Source organism: Perca fluviatilis, chromosome 18 (genome assembly GCF_010015445.1).
Source record: "Perca fluviatilis chromosome 18, GENO_Pfluv_1.0, whole genome shotgun sequence".
Taxonomy (NCBI): domain Eukaryota; kingdom Metazoa; phylum Chordata; class Actinopteri; order Perciformes; family Percidae; genus Perca; species Perca fluviatilis.
The window spans coordinates 22,280,350-22,305,308 of NC_053129.1; the positions used below are offsets into that span (position 1 = coordinate 22,280,350).

Here is a 24,959-nt window from a genome sequence, read left to right on the forward strand (position 1 = left end):
TATAAAGCATGAATGACAAAAACAAGTGCTGCATGTTCATGCATGATAATAATAATAATCTTTTTTTAAAAGCCCCAAACCGGTTGTTGCTTTTGCTAATGTCTTGCCTCATTGTTTATATTTGTTTCCATGTTTTCTTTTGTCCTGCTGCTATGACCACCCAATTGCCCCCGAAGGAATCATTAAAATGTAATTGAATCCCATCTAATCTAATCTCTGAGTATAATAGCTTTATGTAGCTACACCAACCCCTTACAAGACAGCTTTATCATCAACAAAACACAGTATAAATAGTAAAAACACAGTATGAACTGTACAATCTACTGGATGTTCGAAGCTATTATTAACACAGGGCTTGTTTGTATTATAATAACACAACTGGGGTGTATCCTGCTCGTGGTTGCGAGTCCGATTCCCCTCTTCCTGAAACTAAGGGCAGAAATTAGCAGCAAGAAAGCATGTAATTGACAAAGTCACGTGTTCCCACTACGGGAACGGGCACAGCCAGCTCGAGAGCGAATGAGAGCGAAGGAGAGAGAGAGGGAGAGAGAGGGAGGCAGGCAGAGAGAGAGAGAGAGAGAGAGAGAGAGAGAGAGAGAGAGAGAGAGAGAGAGAGAGAGAGAAGAGAGGGACAGCAGTGCAGAGGTGGTGAGAGTGAGGAAGGGATTGAAGGGAAGAAAGAGAGACATGACAAAAATATCAAAAGGCAGAAAGCACGCCGTACCATGCGAGCTAAATTGGTGACCGATGGGATCGAGGATGTCGGATTAATGGTGACGACCGCAGCCCGTTTTCGCAGAGGAAGCTTCTCTATTGCAACTTGGGCGCAGAGGGTCCGCGGGGAAACATGGCCGAAGGTTATTCTGCAATTATTTTCTATTTTCTGCTCTTAGTTTTTCCTCCCTATCTGCTCGCGCGGGGAGGGAGGTAGTGGTGTGGCAAGGTGCAACGTGATTGTTGTTCCAAACCTCAAACCCGAGCCGAGCCGCCCCTGTAGCCCATAGCACCATATCTTATCACGTTTCGCTGCGTTAAGATATGCATTGTTAGAGCGTATATGCTACTTTGCCCACTGGTAAAGCTCGAGGAGCCATGTGTACACCTGCCCTTTTTTTTGGGATCATATAGCATGCGACTCCACTGTTAGGAGCGGGCTGTAGATGCACGAGACAAATCCTCCACAAGTTACCGACTGAGATGCATGTGCACGAGTCCGAGGCGATCATCTGTCAGGGAGTAACAAACAACTTTTTGAGGGAATGTATGCGTTGATGCACACCGGATCAACAGCACCACGCGCCCCCTGATCGCTTATGTTATGAATAGTAGTGGAATTTAGTAAGTCCCTAGGAACTTTTTTTTTTTTTTTTAAACCCCTTTTTTTTAAAGGTTTCCCCCGCTTTTGAAGGGGGCGGGGCGGGAAAAAACCCTTTTTTTTTTTGGGGGTCCCCTTTTAATTTTTTAAGTTTTAACAACAGAGCCCATTATATAAACCTTCATGCGCACAGGGAAGTAGCCGTCCTGCGGTGTATCTCCGAGCCTGTAAATGTTGTAACTTGCTTCCTGTGTGTTTCAGGAGGGCCGGGTAAAGGTGGCGGAGAAGACCCCGCCAAGTCCGCCGAGCAGGAGGACCGGACTCGACCTCAGATCCTGTCGGGATCGGGCTTCTGCAAATGGTTCAACGTCCGGATGGGCTTTGGATTTATCTCAATGACCAGCAGCGAAGGGAGCCCCGTTGACCCCCCTCTGGATGTTTTCGTCCACCAAGTAAGTTGACGCCGAAAAACCACCGATGAGTAAACATCTGCGGTGTAGTGATATGGTGCTCACCGGCCTCGTCCGGATTTGGTTTTTCTAAAGCGATGAATGATTGATTAGTTGCATTTCCTATTGCAACAATTTCACTGTCACTTCAAATCCCATTTTGATCCCCGCAGGCCCCCTTTTATTTCTTCCCAGAGCGCCAGCTACATTGTATCATCCGGATGTTTTGCATTGGCCAACATGTTACTGTGTAATCACACGTTGTCCACGGGCTTGAAAAACAAAACAAAAAAACACACACGTTAAGTTTCCTCTTTTAAGCCACATGTGTCCAAGCCGTCCCCTCCCTCGCTTCCCTCTGCACTGTAAAGGGAAGGGAAGAAATTTCGTGTGGCTATGACCCGGTTAGATTCACACTTGGCTCTAATGGACAGCAGAGCTGGTTTCATATGCAGCCAGCTAACGTGTGTCGGAAAACATGTTTTTAAAAAGTCACACTGTGAACCCTCGTGCTGTTCTAGGAGGCGTTTTGCTCCTTTTGCTGTTGTTTTGTAGATGTATTCGAAACCTCCCTTTACATTTGGCCTGTTTCCACCGCATGTATAGCTACTGTTGATTTATTGTGCATGGAGTTCATTTCTGAGGCTTTGTTTTCGACTTATTCTGCAGCACACAAAGAGCCTCCCTTGTTCAGCTCCTCTTTTCCCCACGTTTAATCGCCCTTTTTTTACGGTCCTATAAAGTGGCTTTAAAATACTGTGTGAGGAAGGATGAGGAGAGGCATTTTTCGCCATTTCATGACACCCTCCCCTAGAGGTGTTTTTATTGTGGACTCATGGGATGTTGTGCTGAACTGGTGGCAAGAGGGGAGGGGGGCATATTATGGGTCAGATGTCAGCAGTGTTGAATAATCCACTCATCAGGCAAACTAGGAGTACTGAGAACTGTAAATTATGGTTTCATAAAGGTAATTGATTTATTTCCTTATCAGGCCACTCTTTTGGAACTTCAATAACTTTTGATCATATGTTTTTTTTAAAGTTGTATCTAGTTTTAAAACAGAAAGTGGGAGCTCTGAGTTTGGCATGGTTTGCTGAAAAGAAGGTTTTGTTAACCTATTTGTTGTGCCTCAGCTGTACACCAGTGGGACACATTTGCAGTGATGAAATTAGGTCTTTAATACTGCTATATTTATTCTCTTTCATTTCTGTTGTATTATCCCTTTATTTTGTTATTTTTTATATATTTTTTGATTTGCGTCTTATGTACCTTTTGATTATAAAGGTACAATTACTCTATAAAAAGTTAGTTTTTTTTTATCTCTTATACTGACGATAAAAATGAATTTAGATTTTTCTGTTGGAAATAAAATAAGTTGAAATCTACTGTAAACTTGGTGCTAAAAAAATCATTAACACGTGTAAGCCTACGTCAAATAATGTTTCATATTTCTTTTCAGCCTTTATTTGTGTGTGGATCCAGTTTTTGATATGTGAGCACTGTAGTAGTGCTTATCTGAAAAGGAGAGAAAGTGTATATTGCTGCATTGCCAATGTCCCTGCTGGCCACAGAGGTTTTAGAAGTGGATCAGCAATTGAGAAGGAAGATGCAGTCTGAGAAAACAGCCTGAAGAGCTGAGCAGAAGTCAAATAAATGCTGTCTGTCTCAGCAGTTTGTAACCTATAGAAAAGGGTGGCTGTGGAACCAGCCAGGTGTCTGTGGGAATATTTTTCTAATGCATGCCATCTAGTAAGGTATTTGAATTAGAAAGGTGTAGATTTGAAAATGGTTGCAGTTAATCACTGTCACTTTCTGCTCTGGATAAGGATTTTCTTAAATTATGTGTAGCTAGATGCATTTTTACATGTTCCAAAAAAATACAAATTGTTCAACTAAAACCTTTTTTTTTAAACAGAAGAATTATCTAGCACACAATGAATCATGTTTACACTAGTGCATTTCCCCCTCCCAGTGTTTCCAGCTACATGTTTACAATAATACAGCTGTCATTTAGCACAAAGAGCAGACAATATGCATTCATAAGCACATTGTAATACAGGATGCAAAACACCCCAGTATTTGCATATACTGTACACTCTCATTAAAGAGTCACTCGTTTTCTCTGTTCACTGTTCCTCTCTCTCTGTGTCTCTGCTGTCAGCCTGAAGACCTTTGGACATATATCTGAAATTTTTATTTTTAATGATAAGTATGGGGAATCTGTGAAATCTTTGATGCATAATCAGCAGGCCTTTATTGTACAAGCTATTGAAAGAGATTGTGGCTTGACTAAAAGATCATGGCCATCTGCATTTATGATACAAGTTTAGCTGTCAGTTACTTTAAAAGAAATAGTGGAGAGATTTCAGATTTATTTCAACACTTTCCCTATATGCACGAGAGAGAGAGAGAGAGAAGAGAGAGAGAGATAGAAAAAGAGAGAAGAGAGGCTGAGATAATAACGATGGAGAGAGGAAGAGGGAGCATGACAGGAGAAAGAGGAGGAGATTTCCTAGGAGAAGGAAAAAGGAGGGATCTGGGAAAATAAGTGTTAGTGAGGGGTGGGGGGGGAGGGAGGAGAGTGGTGCTGCTAGTGGTAGTCGAGGAGAAAAACATGAGTGAGATGTTGGAAAAAGACGAGTGAGTGAAAGAGCAGGAGTTAAGAGAGGGAGGGTGAGAGTGTATGTGTGTGAGTCAGCGAGAGGGTCCCCGCCCGACCACGAGTTCGCTTACTGGGAGGCCTCTTCATCAGGGCTCCTATCTGATCACTTCCTTTTGGAAGGTGTGTGTGTGTGTGTGTGTGTGTGTGTGTGTGTGTGGTAATTAAGCTTCTTCGCCTGCTTTACCTTTCTGCTTAGTGATTCCACACACAAAACAATTTCATTATCTCTGTTTGTCAACCCCTTCTCTACCTGGACTGAGTGTTTTTCTGCGTGTAACTGTGTGTGTGAGTTCCTGCTGGGACACGGGGGAAGGTGGGGGTGTGCTCTCTCCTCAGGCATTCTTTTAAAAAGAGGAATTTCTTTAAAGACAAAAAGGCAGGAGGGTTGGGTGGGGTGAGGGGGTGTGTGGCGGTGAGGTGGGGGACTGCTTGCCCTTTGTCGGTAATCAGTTTGAAATGTTGAACAGTTTGCTGCTGCTGCTGCTATTCTCCTAAAACCTCCAGAGTGTGTGTTCAATTTATGGAGCCCCCGTGAGTGTGTGTGTGGTTCTTACTTTCTGCTCTCCACCACCAGGTTGTTCCTACATGTGAACCGTTGTAAGATGTTTGAGGTTTTGAGTGTGTGTGTGTGTGTGTGTGTGCATGTGAGAGAGTGTGTGTGTGTGTGTGTGTGTGTGTGTTTTGTGTAGCGAGGTTAAAGTGGGCCCCTAGTGAGATTAACCTCTGGTCCGTGTCACCGTTTGGCATGCAGGCCCCACCCATCTCTGCCTCCAGATAGCCAGTATCAGGCTTTGTCTCTCCTGCAGCCACACTGCACCTCCTCCCCTCCCCCCCCTCCCTCCACCAACCCACCCTCATCAAAAAATGCAAAAGAAGAAGAAAGACTAGTCATGTGACTTCCTTTTGAGGAGCTGGCCACATACAGCGGAGATGATTGGTAATTGGAAAGGTGGCGGAGTAGAAAGCAGAGCAGGGCTGAAACAAGTCGCAGTTCACCTGAAATCCCCCCCAAAAACTGCCTGCACAGTGTTGGGTATGTTTGCACCTCACACATTTGTTTATTTCATTTGCTTTAAAACATCTAAACAGACTGAAACGATAAAACATAAATAATGCAAACAACATCTATGTTTGAATTTTTTTTGGTCTGTTTAATTTCGTAGCAGAATAAAGAACGTATCCATTACAGTAACAAAATAATAAAGCAGCAACTAGCGATTCTTTTCATTTTCGATTATTCTGCAGGTTATTTTCTTGAATAATCGTTTTTTCTTTTCTTTTAAGTGATCTATTCCAATTGTTTTTTTTTAACCTGACCAAAACATGCCAAATATATTTAGTTTACTATTTTATATGAAAAAGAAAAGCATCAAATTGTGACATTTAAGAAGCAGGGACCAGAGAATATTTGGAAATTGAGTTTGAATTTGAAAAGGTGGAGAAAGAGATAAAATACCTTTGCACCTTTTCTCAAATGAAAAACACGGTAGATAGACCTACTTTGATAATATTAATCTCTTAATATCATCGTCATAAGCGAGCAAATCAACTAATAAGCATTTTCCCACTTCAGTGACATTTGACATGCATCATGCTAATGCAACTAGGTTCAATTCAGTGCCAAAATATACAGAAGAAAAACTAGTTGCTGCTTTTTGCCTTCGCAAATGTAGCCAGCTACAACAACATCCATTAGATGATTTTAATTTAATGTGTAATACTAATATTGTTCATACAACTTAAACTTAAAGACAAATGCAGTCAATATTCGAAACAATAGGTCTGAGTTAATGCTATGCGTCATGGTGAATGTTTAGTAGAAATGTGAATTAAGAACCTTTTTACTCTCAACCAGTTTATATATATATATATATATATATATATATATATTATTTAGATTATTTTTTGCCGTTAATAATTTCCTATGAGTATACATAGGTGTCACAACACAACCATTTGTGCAAAAACAGATGTGTGTGCTTCTGTTTTGAATAGCTCCAGTTATTAGCAGGCTGTGTATTTTATCACCAGTCACCTCAGCGAGGTTCATTTCCCCTCTCGTGCTGATAAACGTAGCAAGATGATCTAGTGCTTCCTCCCTCAGATCAAATATTTGCCCCAGTCATAATCGGGGGTGTTGGATGCTGTTAATTTGAGGCAGGGGAAACATGAAGGCTTCTAAGTGTTTGATGGGGGTTGGGGAGGGTTTAAGGGTCAGGGCCGGTAATGACAACGTGTTGAGGAGGACTGGGGTGTCAGCGTCATAGGAGCAGCTCTGTTGGTGGTTTTCATTGGCATGTTTGTGTGTTCCCCCTCCTCTTTCGTCCAGCTTTCTCGCTCCTTTTTATCTCTTCTCTTTCTTCTTTGGTTTACATGCGTCCTGTTGGGTTATGTCCATCTGAGCTGATCTGGCCCAGCTTTGTCCACTTAGCATTTCCTGTGTGTAAAAAGCTACTTAATGGCACCACGCCACATGGAGACCGCCATCTCCCTCACGCCCCCCCCTCCTCTCCATACGAGCACGATCCAGCGTGTGGGACTGCGTGGTTCACCTCTGATTTAAAGCATCCCGTAATTAGCCATTCCAAAGTCGGTGGACGCCACTGAGAGAGGCTGGTGGAGGATGGCGGGTCTCCTCTCTGCGCTTCCCCATCCCCTCATATTACAACTTCCTGTATTGATTGTTGGGCCTGGTGATGACGAGGTCTTGGCTGATGAAAAGGAGGGCTATTTCTATCCAGGATGTTGGAGTCCGTTATTGATCGCTGGCTTCTTCCTACACACACACACACACACACACACACACACACACACACACACACACACACACACACACACACACACACACACACACACACACAGAGAGCCATAGGAAGATATATATTACATATAAGGAAGCTCGTAAGCATAATCGAGCCATTTTAGAGTATGTCGGTATCCATTTTGTTGGCTCAGTTTCTTCACTTTTTAGGGTGACAGTAGCTGCTGGTGGCTCTGAGTTAAAGGGATGAGAGCTGGTGTGGTCCGCCAGTCGGGCAGGGGGTGGTGCTGGGATGGTTATACCACTGACCCCCGGATTTCTGCTGCTGACCTATGGGGCTCCTAATCAAATGGGGGTTTTGTTCCTGGGCTCCCCCCAGGTCCAGCCACTGATCAGGAGTTGCTCCTCCATTGGAGCTGAACAGAATGCGCTGGAGGCATTTCCATCAACCCCCTCCCCTCCTCCTCCAAACTCCCTCCCTCATCCACCCCCCCCCCCATGCACCAGGCCACTCCTCCATTTTGTGCTCTCCCTCTCTCTCTCTCTGACGTTCTCTCATTCCCTCTCCCTGGCCGTGCCCTTTCCTGACCTCTGTGCGTAAACTGAAACGGGTCAGGACACCCGCCAGGTCACTCGAGAGGACGGGACTCGGGTTACAGGTTCTGATTTGTGAACACACAGACACACACAGAGAGAGAGAGACACACATACACACACACACACACACACACACACATGTAAATCAACATGCTGAGTTTTATTACGTAATTGTGCAGAGACTGAGCTGTTGCAAGCCCCTGCTTCAGAAATGATCTGAGGCATGAAGGCATGAGTGTGATACCACGTCTTATATGGAGGACGTGTGTGTGTGTGTGTGTGTGTGTGTGTGTGTGTGTGTGTGTTTTCCTGCATTTCTGCAGAACAAAAGAGGTTGTGTGGTTTCCTCACTGGTGCATTGTGGGCATTGACAGGGTTGAAGAGGGGGTAGGGTGCTGAGACAAACCACTCAACTTTGACCTGGAGAGACATGCTGCCTGTAGACTGAAGACAGGAGAGGAACAGGAAAGGCTCATGTGCCACCCGGTCTAGAGACGAGTGGATGATTATTCATCATTATTCAGAATCCGTTTTGTTTTGTGGGGGATGGGCCCCATTTTTTATTCACTTTCTGCTGATTTCTGCTGCAGGAATGCCTTTCAGTCATTTGGAAGGATTTTAAGGCACAAGGCACAGTTGTTCTGAACCACTATTTTGTTCCTTGTGGTTGCTTTGATTGAGTATATTTGGAGTGCCTTTTTTAATTGGATAATATTTGTAGCTACTCCTATTAACTCAAGATAAATGGTCTAAAAACTATAACTAACAAAACAAAACTATTAATGTAAAAAAAAATTCAAAATATACACAGTAAAATTCACTAAAATACATAAAGGATTTTTGAAATTCTACATGTCCATTCTGGCCCTTCATAAACATCTACAGTAGCAAAGTCTTAGTTCAGACAGTAGGAATGAGAATAAATTGTATTAACCTATTTTCCTTTTTAATCAAAATTATTTTTTGTGTATTAGGTTTCTTTCATACAAAACGTTTTATGTATAAAGTTAAAGTTTGGTATAAAGCTCACACATACAAAATCTAATTTCAGTTGTCAAAATTGTCAAAAATGTTTTTAAAATGGAATTGCATGAAAACTTCCTTTTAAGATAACCTAAAACTGATTAATTTAATATAAATAACTGGATATTATTACATTTGAATATTCTGAAAAGCTTTTCGTGCATTATGCAGAAGTCTTATTCCACATTATGAGAGTTTAAAGTTTTTGAATAAAAATGTTGCAGTGAGATGGTATTCAAGATGGTGTTGTGACATTTGTCTAAAAGCCATTTTGAAAGCTGTACTAATTGATGAAAAGATCATTCTTTTATTTTTTTTATTTTTATTTTTTACCGTTTTACTCCTTTACTTTTTATATTGTTTTTATTATAAAATTAAATTAAGAGCCTCTTAATGAAACATGGCTTAAACAATTTACCTTTTTTCCAATTTTATTCTCAACATGTTTTTAAGAAGCATACAATAAAACCGAATGTCTTCTAAAGACTTTTTCCTTTCTTATGTAATCCCTAATTTATTCCAATCTTACACTTTTATCTTTATGTCATTGTACGGGTATGATAGATATCCATCAGAGTGCAGGGAACTCAGACAGCATTCTTTGTTTGTAATTAATTCACACATCTTTTGTCACTTTCTCTTGTCTCACTGCTTTATACACTCCCACCTTTTCACTCTCTTATATATTTATATATTTATATATATATATATATAATATATATATATATATATATATATATATATGTGTGTGTGTGTATATGTATGTATCCACTAATAACAACCTATAGAGCACCTTTAGCTTCCTGTTACTGCAGGCATTGACACAGATGGGAAAAAAAATGCAGCTGAGCACATTTTCTCTCCTTCCTGTACAGGTTCACATTTGATTCCCTCTGATCATTTGTTCCTTTTTCTGCCATTTTCTCCTTCACATCCGTGATCCACAGATAGCCTGCGTGTTATTTATAGGCCTGGATGTATAGTAGTAGGTTAGCTCTGCACACTGCGTGCTCATGTGGGTGGGTGTTTACCTATGCTGAGATCTTCAGGGCTCGCTGCGATTCATGAAGGTCATGGATTCAGTGCCTATCAGCTGTCCGCTCTGTGCGATCGATCAACAAGAAATAAATCATTCTCCAGTGGTTATGTATTAACTAAATCAATAATGCCGATCATGTAGATAAGATGGATGGTGGGTGTGCTGGGAGAAAATGATTGCATTGGTGCAATGTACTCGTCTTTTCTCTTTGCTGAAGGAATAGGAAGTGGTGCTTCTGCGAAAAGTAGATAAAGGGAAAAAAGCAAGGACGCTTGTGAGATAAGTCTCTCTGTGCACAGACTGTCATGGCAGTTGGTGCAAACCACATACAGTCAATCCACCATGTTTGAATGATGACTTTCTGTGTACATTGTGTTCTACTTCATGAAGCAGTGCGTACAAGCCCCCACAGTAAACCTCCCAGTCTTAATAAGTGTTGATTCTTCTGCGACAATTATTTAGAGATGAAAAGTGTTGATCGGGTACCTGATAATGCTCTCAGGCAACTGCTAAATATTTAAGTGTTAAATTAGCTGTGATGGGTGTGTACTTGAAAAACATTAATGCTGAGCTTTATGCTGTGCGGGCAGAAATTAAGAACTAAGACATTAAATTGTGTCTTTTCATTAAAAAATATTACCTTTTCTGCTCAAGACAGAGGCTCTTTACCTTTAACTTGCTTATCGGAGACCTTTCATATGTAAAACATAGACTTGGTCAGGTAACCGTATCATTCAAGGTTCAGAAATACAAGGAGAATGGTTAAGTACATCTCGATACCACTACAGTATATATACATGAGCACTAACTTGTATTGTTATTTTAGTGTATGCAACAAACTGGGCACCCCTGACTGAAATACAGACCCTTGTGTATTGCAGGCATTATTATTTTTGCAAAGAATTCATTGAGCTATTAGTGCCTGCCACTTTTAAATGGATAATTGCTTTTTTCTCCCAACAGAGCAAACTGGTGATGGAGGGCTTCCGCAGCTTAAAGGAGGGTGAGCAGGTGGAGTTCACCTATAAGAAGTCCTGTAAGGGCCTGGAGTCCCTGCGGGTGACCGGACCTGGTGGGGGACCCTGCGCAGGCAGCGAGAGAAGACCCAAAGGGAAGGTCCCACTCCAGAAACGCAAACCAAAGGGAGACCGGTGAGTATGATAAAAATTTAAGAAACATGGAAATGAAAAAAGGAAAGTTTTTTTTTTTTTTTTTTAATGTTTTTTGTGTCTGCAGGAATATAATGATTCATACGCACCAGTCTTGGCTTCATCCAACAAAAGCTGAATATATGTGAGTGTTGGCAGCTTGCATTTGGAAAGCAGGTCTTCCTATAGTAGAAGGAGACATATGTTATATGTACATCTCACAGCAGTGAGCTATTTCTGAGTGGGCTGAGATTATAGATTAAATCTATTCAATCTGCCCGAGTACATGCCTGTTGCTATGGTTATTGTGCACCATAATAAGCAATTGAATAGGGCACTCTGCCTTCCTTTGCCAATATTTTAAATCAATTTGCCAGCTTTTACATTAGAGATGGCATTAGTACAGGGATGGATGGGGCTTATATGCATCTCAATGCGGCAGTAGCTCAATCAATTGTTTTGTCCTCAGTAAAATACTGAAGGGTGCTTTGCTAAAATCTGTCAGAAGGAGCAATATGGAGCTCCTTGAAAACACCTGGTGGTTTAAGCAGAAGAGGCTGTTTTGCCTGTCCTCCTGTTGACAGAGAACGATGTATAGCTAACGCTGCCAGGCAGAGCCGAGTATGTGCTGTATCTGATGTGGGGAGGCATGACATGACTACAAGGCTGCATTTACATTAGAAAGTCCAGCTCTGCCACTCTTTTTGTTTCTGCGCCACAGCTGCTATAGTGGAACAACCCTGCATTGTCACGTTTTGTTTTTTTAAGGTGTGAAAAGAAAAGCTTTTGTTAGAAAAGAGGAAACAGTATCTGGGATAGAAGCCTCCCTGATTGTTTTACACAGCTGAATAATTCAGTTTATTTGGGATAATTGATCCAGTGTTAGGTCAAGTGTCTCTACCTTCTACTAAGGTGGTAGCAAGGCAGTATTGGATTCAGAGATGGCAGGTAGATGTCTGTGATGTCATCTTGTGTCCCGCTCAGTGCCAGTGGCTCCTGAGGCAGTCACGCTGCTCTGACCCCTGCTGGTCAACCAACCATTGTGTAGTCCTTTTTTTTTTTTTTTTTTACTGCTCTGTGGTTTTCAGCTCTCTTAAGGTGTTTAATTTAAGACTGGTGTTGTAATATTCAGCTTATGTGGAAATAATAAGTGAAGACATTTATTATGAAAGCTTTGCAACAACAAAACCACTGCCAGAAAATGTCTCCATCAAAATGAAACACACTGCACATTCTAACTGGTCTCTGGTATACCATGCGTTATTCCCCAAATGTTTTTATCTACCTTGTTCATTAAGGTGGTATCAGAAGTTATTTTTTTTTTAATTGACAATATATTTCATCAATTGGTCATGTGATTTATGAATCACCGTAAATACAAGGTATCAATGACAATTACCTTTAAAAAAAAAAAAAAGAATGTATTTACAGAATACATTATTTAATGTTGATTGATTAAAAAGCTTTAGAAATGACAACTTTTTTTATTGCTAATAAATATGTAATTTTATTTCTGAAACAACGTTGTTCTCTTTTTAAAACCTTTAGGTCAGTTTAGCTGAGATTAAGCTGTTTTATAACTAGGCACTGCATAATCTGACACATGAATTGAAATGATTTTGGAATAAGTTTCTTTAATATAATAAACTTCAAAATATAACCCTAATTCTACTACAGGTTAATACGTAATTGTTGGTACCATTGGAGTTGATGTATTATTGTTTTTATGGTTATGGCTGTTAATTTAAATTACGCTAATGAATCCCGTTTGTGTTTAAACTGGACTTATTTATGATATATTCCCCAGGTTTTACTGTAATTAGGAAGCATTGCAGAAATGCATCAAAGAAATGCATCAAAGAAATATCCATCCATCCATCCATCCATCCATGGATGTTAAATGCTCTCTGGAAATAATTCAGCCCATGTTCCAAAGCAATGAAGACTGAAACAGACTTCTTTAGAAAAACCTGGCATGATTTGTTTTCTTATGAAGTGGCAGAAATTTGCTAACATGCTTTTTCACTGTGTGTCCATGCTCGTTTTGTTAATTGGCTGTCAAACTGGATGCATTTAAAACCCTGATAGTGAACCATTGTTTCATGAGCTACTGCTGCTTTCAGCTTTTACGTAAAGAAAACAAAACTGTGTTTAGCCATATTTTTCAATAAAAATCTGTGTGAAACAGATGTGTTAGAGAAATATATATATATATATATATATATATATATATATATATATATATATATATATATATATATGTGTATATATATATGTGTATATGTGTGTATGTATGTATGTATGTATATGTGTATATGTTTTTAGGCCTTTATTTTTGACGGCTGCTGCTTTGTGGACTGAGCCTCTGTATATGGGTGCACGCTCTACCAGGTGAGCTACCCAGGCGCCCTATTTCAAACCGTTGTTGAGCATTGCACAGCAGATTAGTAATAAAAAAGACATTGAACCCTGAAAAGTGACATCAAGCCTGAAATACGAGCATATAACGCCTAAAAGACCAAAAACTGTCCGTGACATTGCTGACGGGATGAAATATTTTCTTTTTTAATTCTAACTCTTTCAGCACCCAGTTGCTTCTTGTCAAATTTAATAAAACAGCGTAGTTTGGCATACCACAGAGTGCTTCTCACTTTTGATCCAGAGCAATATCATGTGTCCTACTGCCATCCAGTGGTGAATCCTAGTTGGCGTCGTCATTTCAACTCCACAGTGGTGATGTTTTATGAGGATATAGTGTGTATTTCTCTTTTTCTGGCTATGTTCAGACTGCAGGCAAAAGTGCCCCAAATCAGATTTTTTGGGGGTCAAGTGACCAGGTCAGACTTCTTCAGAAGTAGTGTGAACACTCAAATCTTGCCCAGATCAGATTTTTTCAAATCTGATTTAGACCACTTTCATATGTGGTCCTGAATCAGACCCAGGTCTGATTTTTTTTGTTGTTGTTTTTTTTCAATGCGGCTGCAGTGTGAACAACCAAGGCGGATTTAATGTCAATCTACATCGACATTTGTCACAATTACATGCCGGCGGGAGTTAGCCCTAGACAGACATTAAAAATAAAAACTTGACTAGGCTTAAAAATGGAGAACAGTGATGGAGCAAGTCAATGGAGGGAGAGTGAGGTGTTAGACCTAATTAGTGTATGGGGAGATATTTAAATTCAATCAAAACTAGAAGGATCATACCGTGACCGTCTCCTCCTCAGCACCTGCTCTTATACAAACATTTAGAAATAAAAGCGAAAATGCTTACTTCCTCCATAACCTCCCTAACTTTAGTGCAACAGCGTGCTGCGTCTGATGTCATTGTTGTTATTCTTTTGCTCATGTGGGTCAGTTCGAAATACTGGAATCTGATATAGGCCACATTTTAAAAGGTAATGTGAACAGCCAAACAAAAAATCGGATTTGAGCAAAAAAAAAATCTGAATTAAGCATTAAGACTTGCGGTGTGAACGTAGCCTTTGAGTCATGTATTTATTTAGTTAAAAAAAAGGATAGTTAATAAATAATAATATTTTTTTTCTGCTACAATGTCAGTTTTAAAACTTTGAGCTGTCTTGTGTTTCATGAAAGAAGAAACATGAAATGTGTTGAGGGTTTCTACTTTTTGTTTCTCTTGGATATGTTTGTCATCACCCCATGTTTCTTGTCTTCCATCCTTGTCTCCTCCATCCTCTGCAGCTGTTATAACTGTGGAGGTCTGGATCACCATGCCAAGGAGTGTGGCCTGCCCCCCCAGCCAAAGAAATGCCACTACTGCCAGAGCATCACGCACATGGTGGCTCAGTGTCCCCACAAGGCGCTGGCGCCCGCCACAGGCTCTCAGGACCAACATGCGTCTACCTCGGCCTTCAGCCCAGGGACCGGGCCCTACCTCTGCCCCCCAGAGGAGGAGGAGCGCGCCACCTCGTCTCCCCTGGAGGGCTCCTCCTCTTCCCCTGAGGAGCCCCATACACACCGCGGCCCCCGGACCCAGAGGTGGAGGAAATCCTGAAGACAGCCCATAGAGGTGAACCTTTCACCGCTAACTCCTGATCCTCATGTCTCCCCTCAATCAAGGATACCTGAAGCCCCCCCCCCTCATCTACCTCACACCTGTGAAAAAATGGGAGGTCTTGATTTCTTTGCTGTTTATTTTATTTTTTATTTTTCTAACCAGCGCAGCTATGGCAACCATCGATGGGGTACGGACGTTTGTGAATGTGTGTGACTGACTTGCAGTCATCTTGTGCAGCTATGGAAACCACCGCTGGAATGGTGACTGCAGGGAATGACTTGTTTCAATCAGTGCAGCTCAAGAGTGAAACAATGTGGTATGAATCTTGTTCTTTTTTCTCCTTGGACCTAAGTGTTGGCCATTTCGAATGTTTTTTCTTTACAGATATTGTCGATTTTAAAGCCACAAATTTATATCCTGTAGGCCTAATCATTTCAAAAATCATGTTGCATCCTTTTGGCACACACGGTAGATTTGATAAAGGATTAGAAGAGGACTTTTTAAAAGCTCAGAACCCTCTGAGCAATAATCCAGACCCATAGGATTGTTAGCTTGGTTTATGAAGATCTTTAGGGAAACTTTATGGATTCCAGAGGGAATTTTTAAAACGATGGTGAGCTGCTAAAAAGAAATTCTCTATAATCTGGAAACACGCGCTACAAACCTCTCTCTTACATGAAATTGACTGGACCAACTGATTGTCACAGAGTGAGCATGTGTGTTTTTGCAAGACATAGAGAGGAGACAGGAACATGTGTGCTTGTATGTGTGTGTTGTGCATGCTCCGAAAGAAAGCATAACTGTCAGACTGGCCTCTGCTCCAGGTGCGAGTCAACACTAATAACGTTTCGGTTTCCTGTTATTAGAGATAGACCATTTTAGATAAGACTATCATATAATCCAGTTAGATCATAGTTTAGTTTTGATCATTAGACATTTTGGTTGTTGCATAATTAGTTGAAAATAACATTACAGTTTATAAATCATAGTATAAGTCATTAATATATGTAAAGTCACAGTTATCATAATTAATATAATTAAAATTATATTAACTTTAAGTAATGCATATATAAGGAATCAGCTCTGACATAGGTGAATAGCCCTGTATATTGCATGGGATACTTTGTTGTTGTGTGTGAAAACTCGTAACTTGCTCTCTATTTAACCGTTTTCATCCATGACAAATCAAACTGACCTTTTAAAAAAAAAAAAAATTACGCCACGCCTTCTTCATTAGTTCAAATAGTCAGCAGTCACCTCTGACCCAGCACAAAGACTCACCTTGTTTGATTAAAGGTGCAGACCATTACAGTGTCATCACAGCTGCTCTACTTATTTAATACCTCACCAATTCTTCCTCTTGGAAAAGAATGTCACAGAACGCCAAGCTGTTTGCTCTCATAGCTGTGTTGCAGTACGATCCAACCACCTGTTCCTCTTCCATCTGTGCCTACCAGTTGTTAGTTAGCACCAGCCAGGTAATGCTCAGTCCTCTTTGGGATGGGAGGCCATCGCTGCTGCTGCTGCTGCTGCTGCTTCAGACTCACTGAAGAGAGAGAGGGAGAGAGAGAGAGAGAAAGAGAGAGGGAGAGAGACAGAGAGTGCTGCTAATGGTATAACTTGAATCCCAAGCATTGCTTTAGTAGCACTTATTTTTGACCTTACAACTCTTCTCTGACCATATTGAATGTGAAAAGAGCTTATCTGAAGTCGACTCCTCACAAAGTTCATGTTGGGTCGCTTTGGAGTTGTATCTTAATGTTCTGACAAATCAAATAACTTTGTATGATGATATCAAACTAGCTTGTGTGTTTTTAAAAGCTCTAAGTAGACAACCAACTGTTTTTGGTATATTTCTATACCAAAGAGTTTGGCTTTATTTTTTGAAGGCATTTAGACTTGCTGAAGTGCTTGTTATCCTCGCTCTTTCACAATAAGAGGGACTTATTGCTGAAAGCGCAACACTGCGGTTATTATTATTATTTTTTTTAATGTACAGCTTTTTGAATGTGTGTGTGCGTTAAAAAAAAAAAAATCAAATCTCAACAATGCAGCATGACAGAAAAAAGTGAATGACCAAACCACATAAGGAGCACAGCCCATGCTCAAATCTTTATGGAAACAACATCTTTTTGTATGATGTATTTGTACAGTTTTACACACAATTCCTCTCAGGATGATGAACTGTTCTCAGGGAATTAACCAAAAAAGTGTATTTTATTCTTTTGGGAATCATCCACTGACTGACTCAACAAACTCTGTTAAGCAATGGTAAAGAGACGTATGTAACCAATTCATGTACTGATATTAGCAACTACCTCTTGAGTTATACATAGTTGTGCATTTCTTTTTGTTTTGTATATTTTTTTGATGAGCTTGTATAATTAACTGTAGGTCTTTATTGTACTGAGGTGTTGTGTGAGAAGTTCCCTAGTGTTGCCACAGACTCCCTGCTCTTCCTTTCCAGATTTGATGAGTTACTTTTTTCTTTGACTGCAAAACTTTTTTTTTTGTTTACAGCAAAAGCCTACCTCATATGCGCTGTTCCTCCATAAACTCCTTACCTCCTCCCAGACCCCCTCTACCTCCTTCATGCGGTTGTTTGTTCATTGAATTGCCACCTGTCGCACTAGAGTCACACCACATTTTCAACGAATCAGCCCTGAAATGGCTCGTCACTTGTGACTCCAAATATCTTACAATCAAAGCCCCTTTTTTAAAGGGTATCCACAAGTTTTCAGAACGGGCAAGTTTGTCTCACACATCCAGGGTGAAGTTTTTCTGCCAGCTCTGTGTTATACCGTCAGTATACACTCATCACTGCAGACAGCATGTGGGTTTACCTCAGTTTGTTGGGCTAGCTATAGACGTGTTAAATATGAAATATTTAACATTTCCGTGTGAACACATTTTGAAAAGACATGGACTGTTGTTTTTAAGTATTTTATCATAACCATTTTTGTAACCACTTCATGTTATGGGCTTAAGGTGGAGAAGAATAGGATTGTACTTCGCACAAGGAGTGCCTATTTCTGTTTTGTTTGTCTGACCCTATTACCAAATAGATATTTTCCTCTTTTTGGGCTCCAAGGTAATAGCCTTTTGTCAACCATTTTTACAGCCTCAGATAATCAGAAGTTGTGTGGTTTGGAGATGAAGCCCCTTCTTGTTGCAAACTATATTTGTAATTTAGAGCGGCATTGCTAACAGTTAACATGAAATCAGTAGATTTTGTACTAACGGTGACATCGCATAGGCGTAATGAAGATGAATATTGTTAAGAGTACTTTTTAAAAAACTAATGCATGAGATCAAAGATTGATTTTGCATAATGGCCGCAGTATTACTATTAACACTCAGCCGAGAGAATCACTATGTTGCAGTAGGCCTACATATGGAATAGAACGCGTGTTTATATCAGTTATGAACAAAATACACAACCGCAGTAAAACATAGTGATATTATTGTTGTTAGTAGCTTTATATTTTCTTCCAATCAATGTAACTACTGATTGATCTCTTGTTTCAGTATTCAACACAGCCAAGAAAACCCTCTCATACAAGAGAATAACCTAATAATAATAATGAAATGGTTATCATAGAGGTTTGTCAAGGCTGCATGTAGGATAACAAATTGGTAGAATCATGTTATTAATATTCTGACTTGTCTTAAGTTTTGAATCATGCAAACACTAGACAACACAAGCAATGAGTCAGGGATAATTCTGGATTTTGTGGTCTGATGTTTATTTTGTTTTGCCAAACAATAGAGTCAAGGTCACAACATCACATCCAGGCTAGCCTCTGTTCCTTTAGCTTCTGTAAAGCCAGACATGTACTTGCTGTTTAACCGCGGTGCGTTAATTTTACGAGTCAATGGAGCGAACGGACAGAGGATATGCAAGGCAGCCACCATGCGTTTGTGTACGTGTTTCATTTCTGGGATTTCTGGGATTGTTCAGGTGCCGCCGGTAATTCTGACGGATGTCCCTCATTTTCGGCTGGATGTCCCTCACCTTCCGCTTTCTTTGTGTTGGCTTTCTAAACTCCATCGATTTATAAGGACTGTGATTAACTGCTCCTCAGATCTCTGCAGGCTAAATCGAAACAGCTAGCTAGACTGTCTGTTGAACAACTAAAACAACTTTTGAACGTACACGTTCCACCAAAACAAGTTCCTTCCCGAGCCTCGTTTGCAGAGGCACCATCATTGTGACATTGACAATTATGATTGGTTTAAGGAAATGCCAATAAACCAGACCCTCTAATGGAGCGCTGTGAAAGTAGGTCTGGCAATACGAGACTAGCGTACGAGTAGTTAAAAGTTAAAAGAGGCTTCATTCAATGCAATTTCTTATTTAGTGTTCCTTTCATAGGATGAATACTTTCATCGTCATCGTAACTTGATTTTCGTCCATATCCATAAAACTCGCGAACGCTCTTTTGTAAAGTGATTTTTTCTACTTTCCAGTAATCTCTGCTGTCTAAAATGAGCTGTGAGCTGGACGTGAACCCTTGACTCACGCATGGACTCGTCTTTTGATGCTAGCCTGCGAATGTCCAAGGTTTATGGGAAATTGTCTTAGCTAAAGGCCGCTAAAAGATATATATATATACAGATTGGAATAAACAACATTAGATAGTTTTTCAAAAACTATCGTCCTTATCTAAACATATGAAGTGAACCACACAACATACTGTTGAGAAAGGCTCTGTTCCAAGGCTGTATTATTAGTAATTAGAAAAGTTACAAATGTCATTGGGAATTTAAATGAGGTTCTCTTACCTCTGGAAAAGAAATGGAAAGGTTTTCACTTTGACACAAAAAGTATATTTAAAATTGGGCTGGATTTGTTGCTATCCAGTGAAAACCATGTATCTCCAAATGTTAAATGAATACTTCAACATGTTAGGAAACGCTTACTTGCTTTCTGGTGGAGAGTTAGATGAGATGATCGATACCGGTCTCACTTTTGTCCATTTAAATGCATGGCTACATGCACAGCTAGCTTTGCTCTGTCTGATGTTTTAAAAACAGTGAACGTGGTAGCAAACTAGTGAATGTAACATGTTAATTAGTGAAAATGTTATATCTTGTTTAATTAGTGAGCTTTTGAGGTGTTAGTAGGCAAACTTACCCTTGGCTTGCACAGAGCCAAGCTAGCTGTTTCCCCTGCTTCCAATCTTTTTTGCTAAGCTAACCAGCTGCTGGAATAGTATACAAGTACAGTATATTTACCAAAATCTCAAATTATTGCTTTAATGTCCGTGGCACTGTATTTTTGAGATAATCCAGTTTAATTTAAAAAGGGTTTTATTGGCCTTTTCTTGAACCTTAAAGGAGCATTTAAACATTCAGTTCATTTTAAAATGTCAAACTCACTTAATTTGAGGTTTTCATTTGACTTAATCCTGATTAAATTAGAATAATATCAACTAATATAATATGATTGAAGGAACAATTGTGTTAGCAGCATCTACATTTTCAAATGCTTAAGGGACGATAAATGCCTAAAATGAAACCATGCAAACATGGTCCAAAGACTACTCCAAAACCCAAGATGGATATAAAAATCACATTTAGGCCTCACATTTACTCACATTTAGTATCAATAGCCTCTGGAGACAGACAGGATGTAATATGCCATGATGCCAGACAGGAAAACCTCAGCAGCCAGTCTCAGTGCTCCCTCATGTGGTTGTTCAGTAGGTTTGTTGCCTTTGTCAGCTGCTCTGTGCTTTGCCTTGTCTGGAGAAACAATGTATTCTAGGGGATAAGCATTTATGATGTTTATTTTTTTAACTGAACTTTATTATGTCTGATTCATGTTGTGTTTATGTACATGAAATCATACTGGAACATCTGACCTCAAAAGGACCTATACATCCAACCAGTTTAAAATGCAGATACCTCCTTGTATTGACTAATAACCTCACAATTCTCTTTTGTTAATGTTTTTACTTTCTGCATCGTGGCCAGAGGGTGTCTTCTGGGCTCTCCTTCTCTGGAGTATGTCTAGAGCCGAGCACTGATTGCTTTTGAATGGGGAAAAATGTTCTTCTATGTGCATATCACTCATTATTTTAGCCCCAATGTAAGTGTACTGCCTTTTTATTTCTGTGAATCTTGGATTGGGTTTTTTAAATATGTCTTAAATGTTTTACTTGATTGGAAAATAAACCTATCATATTGGCATTAAAGTATGTATAATTTCCTACTAGACATTGAAGTGGTTTTATGCTTGCTTGGATATTATTTTCTACGTAATTCAGATTGTAAAATTCACACATACACAATTGCATACACACTTCAAAGGTATGTTTCACAGTGAAAGGGGAATTCCACCAATTGGACACATAAAGAACAGTTTACTAGTTATGGGAAGTAATACTGAAATTAGACTTGATGAAGCTTCTGCAGAACTACAAAGTAACTAACAAAATAATGTAAGTGATTATCTGAGCTTGGAGATTACAAATAATAAAAAAAACATCTTACACTACAAACCCAAGGTTTAGAGTTTAAGCCATGGGTATTTACCATAATGGGGAGCTCTAACGAAAGATGCTGCAGAGCAGTTGGGTTATGGTAAGTGTAATATAAAAGGTCATGGTATAAAAAGTCACAGTATAGTATATCATTAAAAAGTCTTACTACATGGCTTCATTCAAGGCTGATCATCCTGTCGGGGTTGTATTCGCTATAGCAACCGCCTCTACATTATCCCTTACATAGTATAGTGTGTCATGTGTTGTAAGTTTATTTGATTAGGACAATGCACATTAATCAACATTTCTGTAAAAGCACCAGTGTTAGCCAGTCGGCTAATTTTCAACTGTAGTCCTAGTATGCATGTCTTTATGGTGGGAAGAAACCCACGCAAACACAGGGAGAACATGCAAACTCCACACAGAAAGGCCCGGAATGACCTGGATTCAAACCCAGAACCTTCTTACCACTGAACCACCGTGCTGCCTTAGAAAAAAAGTCATACTATATGTCATAAAAACTGATAAAAAGTCATAGTTTAGTATGTCATAAATAGTTATAGTATAGTATGTCATTATAAAAATTAATGGTATAATATGTCATAAACATGTCATAAAAAGTCATAACAAAGTAATAAAATAAGTAATAGTATAATATTTACATTAAAAAGTCATAGTATAGTATGCCATACAAATGTAAAAAGTAATAGCATAGTATGTCATGAAAAGTGATAAAAGTCATAGTCACAAAAAGACAAAAATGTGATAGTATAGTATGTCATTGAAATGTAAAAAAAATCATAGTATAATATGTCATAAAAGTTATAGTATAGTATGTCATATAGTATGTCATAAAAAGTTATAATATAACAAGTCTTGTATGTCATACAAAAGTCATAAAAAGTCATAACAAAGTAATAAAAAGTAATAGTATAATGTTTAAATAAAAAGTCATAATATAGTATGTCATACAAATGTAAAAAAGTCATAATATAGTATGTCATAAAAAGTCATATAGTATGTCAAAAAATGTCATAGTATAGTATTTCATAAAAAAGTCATAAAAAGTCACAAGAAAGTAATACAATGTCATAGTATTGTTGGTCATAAAAAGTCATAGTATAGTACGTCATAAAAATGTGAAAAAATTCATAGTATAGTATGTAATTAAAAAGTGATAAAAAAGTCATAGTATTGCATGTCGAAAAAAGTCAAAAAAGAAAAAAAAAAAAAAAAAAAAAAAAAAAAAAAAATAAAAAAAAAAAAAAAAAAAAAAAAAAATAAAAAAAAAATAAAAAAAAAAAAAAAAAAAAAAAAAAAAAAAAAAAAAAAAAAAAAAAAAAAAAAAAAAAAAAAAAAAAAAAAAAAAAAAAAAAAAAAAAAAAAAAAAAAAAAAAAAAAAAAAAAAAAAAAAAAAAAAAAAAAAAAATAAAAAAAAAAAAAAAAAAAAAAAAAAAAAAAAAAAAAAAAAAAAAAAAAAAAAAAAAAAAAAAAAAAAAAAAAAAAAAAAAAAAAAAAAAAAAAAAAAAAAAAAAAAAAAAAAAAAAAAAAAAAAAAAAAAAAAAATAAAAAAAAAAAAAAAAAAAAAAAAAAAAAAAAAAAAAAAAAAAAAAAAAAAAAAAAAAATATTATTATAATTTTTATAAAAAAAAAAAAAAAAAAAAAAAAAAATATAAAATAAAAAATTTTAAAAAAAAAAAAAAAAAATTTTTTAAAAAAAAAAAGGAAGGCCAGAACAGGACACACAATTCAGACACAGGGAGGAGTTCCACAATTTATTCATTAAAAAAAAAAGTGCAACAAAGTGAATAACTGGTGAACAGGGCGTCTGGGCATGGAGCCGGTGTCCAGGTGTAGTGAATTGGGGATCCGAGCGAGGACAGTGGTGAACAAAGACGAGGCTGAGTGTGGCAGATGTGCAGGTGAATGTGGCAGGGCTAAAGGGAACTATAAAAAAGGCAAGAATCAAAATCCAGTATATATAACATTACTATGTCATAAAAATTAAATTAAAAGTAATAGTATAGAATGTTATAACAATGTAAATAAAAGTCATAGTCTATCATAAAAAGTCATATTATAGTATATCATGAAAAAGTAAATAAAAGTCAAAGTATAGTATGTCATAAAAAGTGATAGTATAGTTGTCATAAAAAAGTCATAGTATAGCATGTCATAGTATAGTAGTCATAAAAATCCAAAAAAGTCATAATATAGTGTGTCATAAAAAGTAATCCAAAGTCATATTATTGTATGCCATAAAAATGTAAAAAAAGACATAGTATAGTATGTCATTAAAAAGTCATAAAAAGACATACAGTAGTATAGAATGTCATTAAAAAGTCACAAAACGTCATAGTATAGTATGCCATAAAAATGTAAACAAAAATTGTAGTATAGTATTTTTTTTATAAAGTCATAGTATAGTATGTCATAAAAAGTCACAAGAAAGTAGTAAAATGTCATAGTATGGTTGGTCAAAAAAAATGTGAAAAAATTCATAGTATAGTGTAATTAAAAAGTGATAGTATAGCATGTCGAAAAAAAGGTCATAGCATAGTAAGTCAAAAGAGTGATACAAAGTAGGGTTGGGAATCACCAGAGGCCTTACGATACGATATCATCACGATACTTTTGTCACGATACGATATTATTGCGATTTTAAACATATTGCAATTCGAATTTCAGTAAATTAGCTACCAATTTTTTCCTTTTCCAACTTCAAATTTTTCCCAAATTCAAATGATGTCCCCAAAAGGAAACTTTGTCAACATCATTTTTATCTAAAAAGATGCATTTCTCCGTTTGTTCATCTCACTTCAATTGTATTGCTGCAAAATCAGATTGTCAAGCAGACAGACTGACCAACACATATATAATAAAAGATCGATACTTGGCGTCTGTGTATCGATACAGTATTGCCACAGAAAATATTGCGATACTATGCTGTATCGATTTTTCCCCCACCCCTAATACAAAGTCACAGAATAGTATATTAAAAGTCATAGTATAAAATTTTATAAAAATGCAAATAAAAGTCATAGTATAGAATGTTATAACAATGTAAATAAAAGTCATAGTCTATCATAAAAAGTCATATTATAGTATATCATGAAAAAGTAAATAAAAGTCATAGTATAGTATGTCATAAAAAGTGATAGTATAGTATGTCATAAAAAAGTCATAGTATAGCATGTCTTAAAATAGTATAGTAGTCATAAAAATCAAAAAAAGTCATAATATAGTGTGTCATAAAAAGTAATCCAAAGTCATATTATTGTATGCCATAAAAATGTAAAAAAAGACATAGTATAGTATGTCATTAAAAAGTCATAAAATGTCATAGTATAGTATGCCATAAAAATGTAAACAAAAATTGTAGTATAGTATTTTTTTTATAAAGTCATAGTATAGTATGTCATAAAAAGTCACAAGAAAGTAATAAAATGTCATAGTA

At 37.9% G+C, this 24,959-nt stretch overlaps 1 protein-coding gene across 4 annotated transcripts; it reads left to right on the forward strand.

Moving 5' to 3' along the window:
* The first annotated feature begins 617 nt into the window (after positions 1-617).
* lin28b (lin-28 homolog B (C. elegans)) lies at positions 618-21,236 on the forward strand. Of its 4 annotated transcripts, none has more exons than XM_039782707.1 (6): positions 618-857; positions 1,577-1,767; positions 10,810-10,997; positions 11,083-11,139; positions 14,699-15,026; positions 15,177-21,236. In XM_039782707.1, exons 1-5 carry the CDS (start codon positions 848-850, stop codon positions 15,009-15,011), a joined length of 759 nt encoding a protein of 252 aa, XP_039638641.1. In that variant the 5' UTR covers positions 618-847; the 3' UTR covers positions 15,012-15,026; positions 15,177-21,236. The 4 variants fall into 4 exon arrangements, with proteins under 4 accessions (XP_039638641.1, XP_039638640.1, XP_039638639.1 ...); XM_039782706.1 differs by having other exon boundaries at positions 15,182-21,236; XM_039782705.1 differs by having other exon boundaries at positions 14,699-21,236.
* The last annotated feature ends 3,723 nt before the right edge of the window (positions 21,237-24,959 follow it).

Bases quoted from the DNA above. Each gene is read 5' to 3' on its own strand.
- lin28b (XM_039782705.1), top strand. The intron at 1,768-10,809 runs GTAAGTTGACGC...TTCTCCCAACAG, and splicing joins TGGATGTTTTCGTCCACCAA to AGCAAACTGGTGATGGAGGG. The intron at 11,140-14,698 runs GTGAGTGTTGGC...CATCCTCTGCAG, and splicing joins CCAACAAAAGCTGAATATAT to CTGTTATAACTGTGGAGGTC.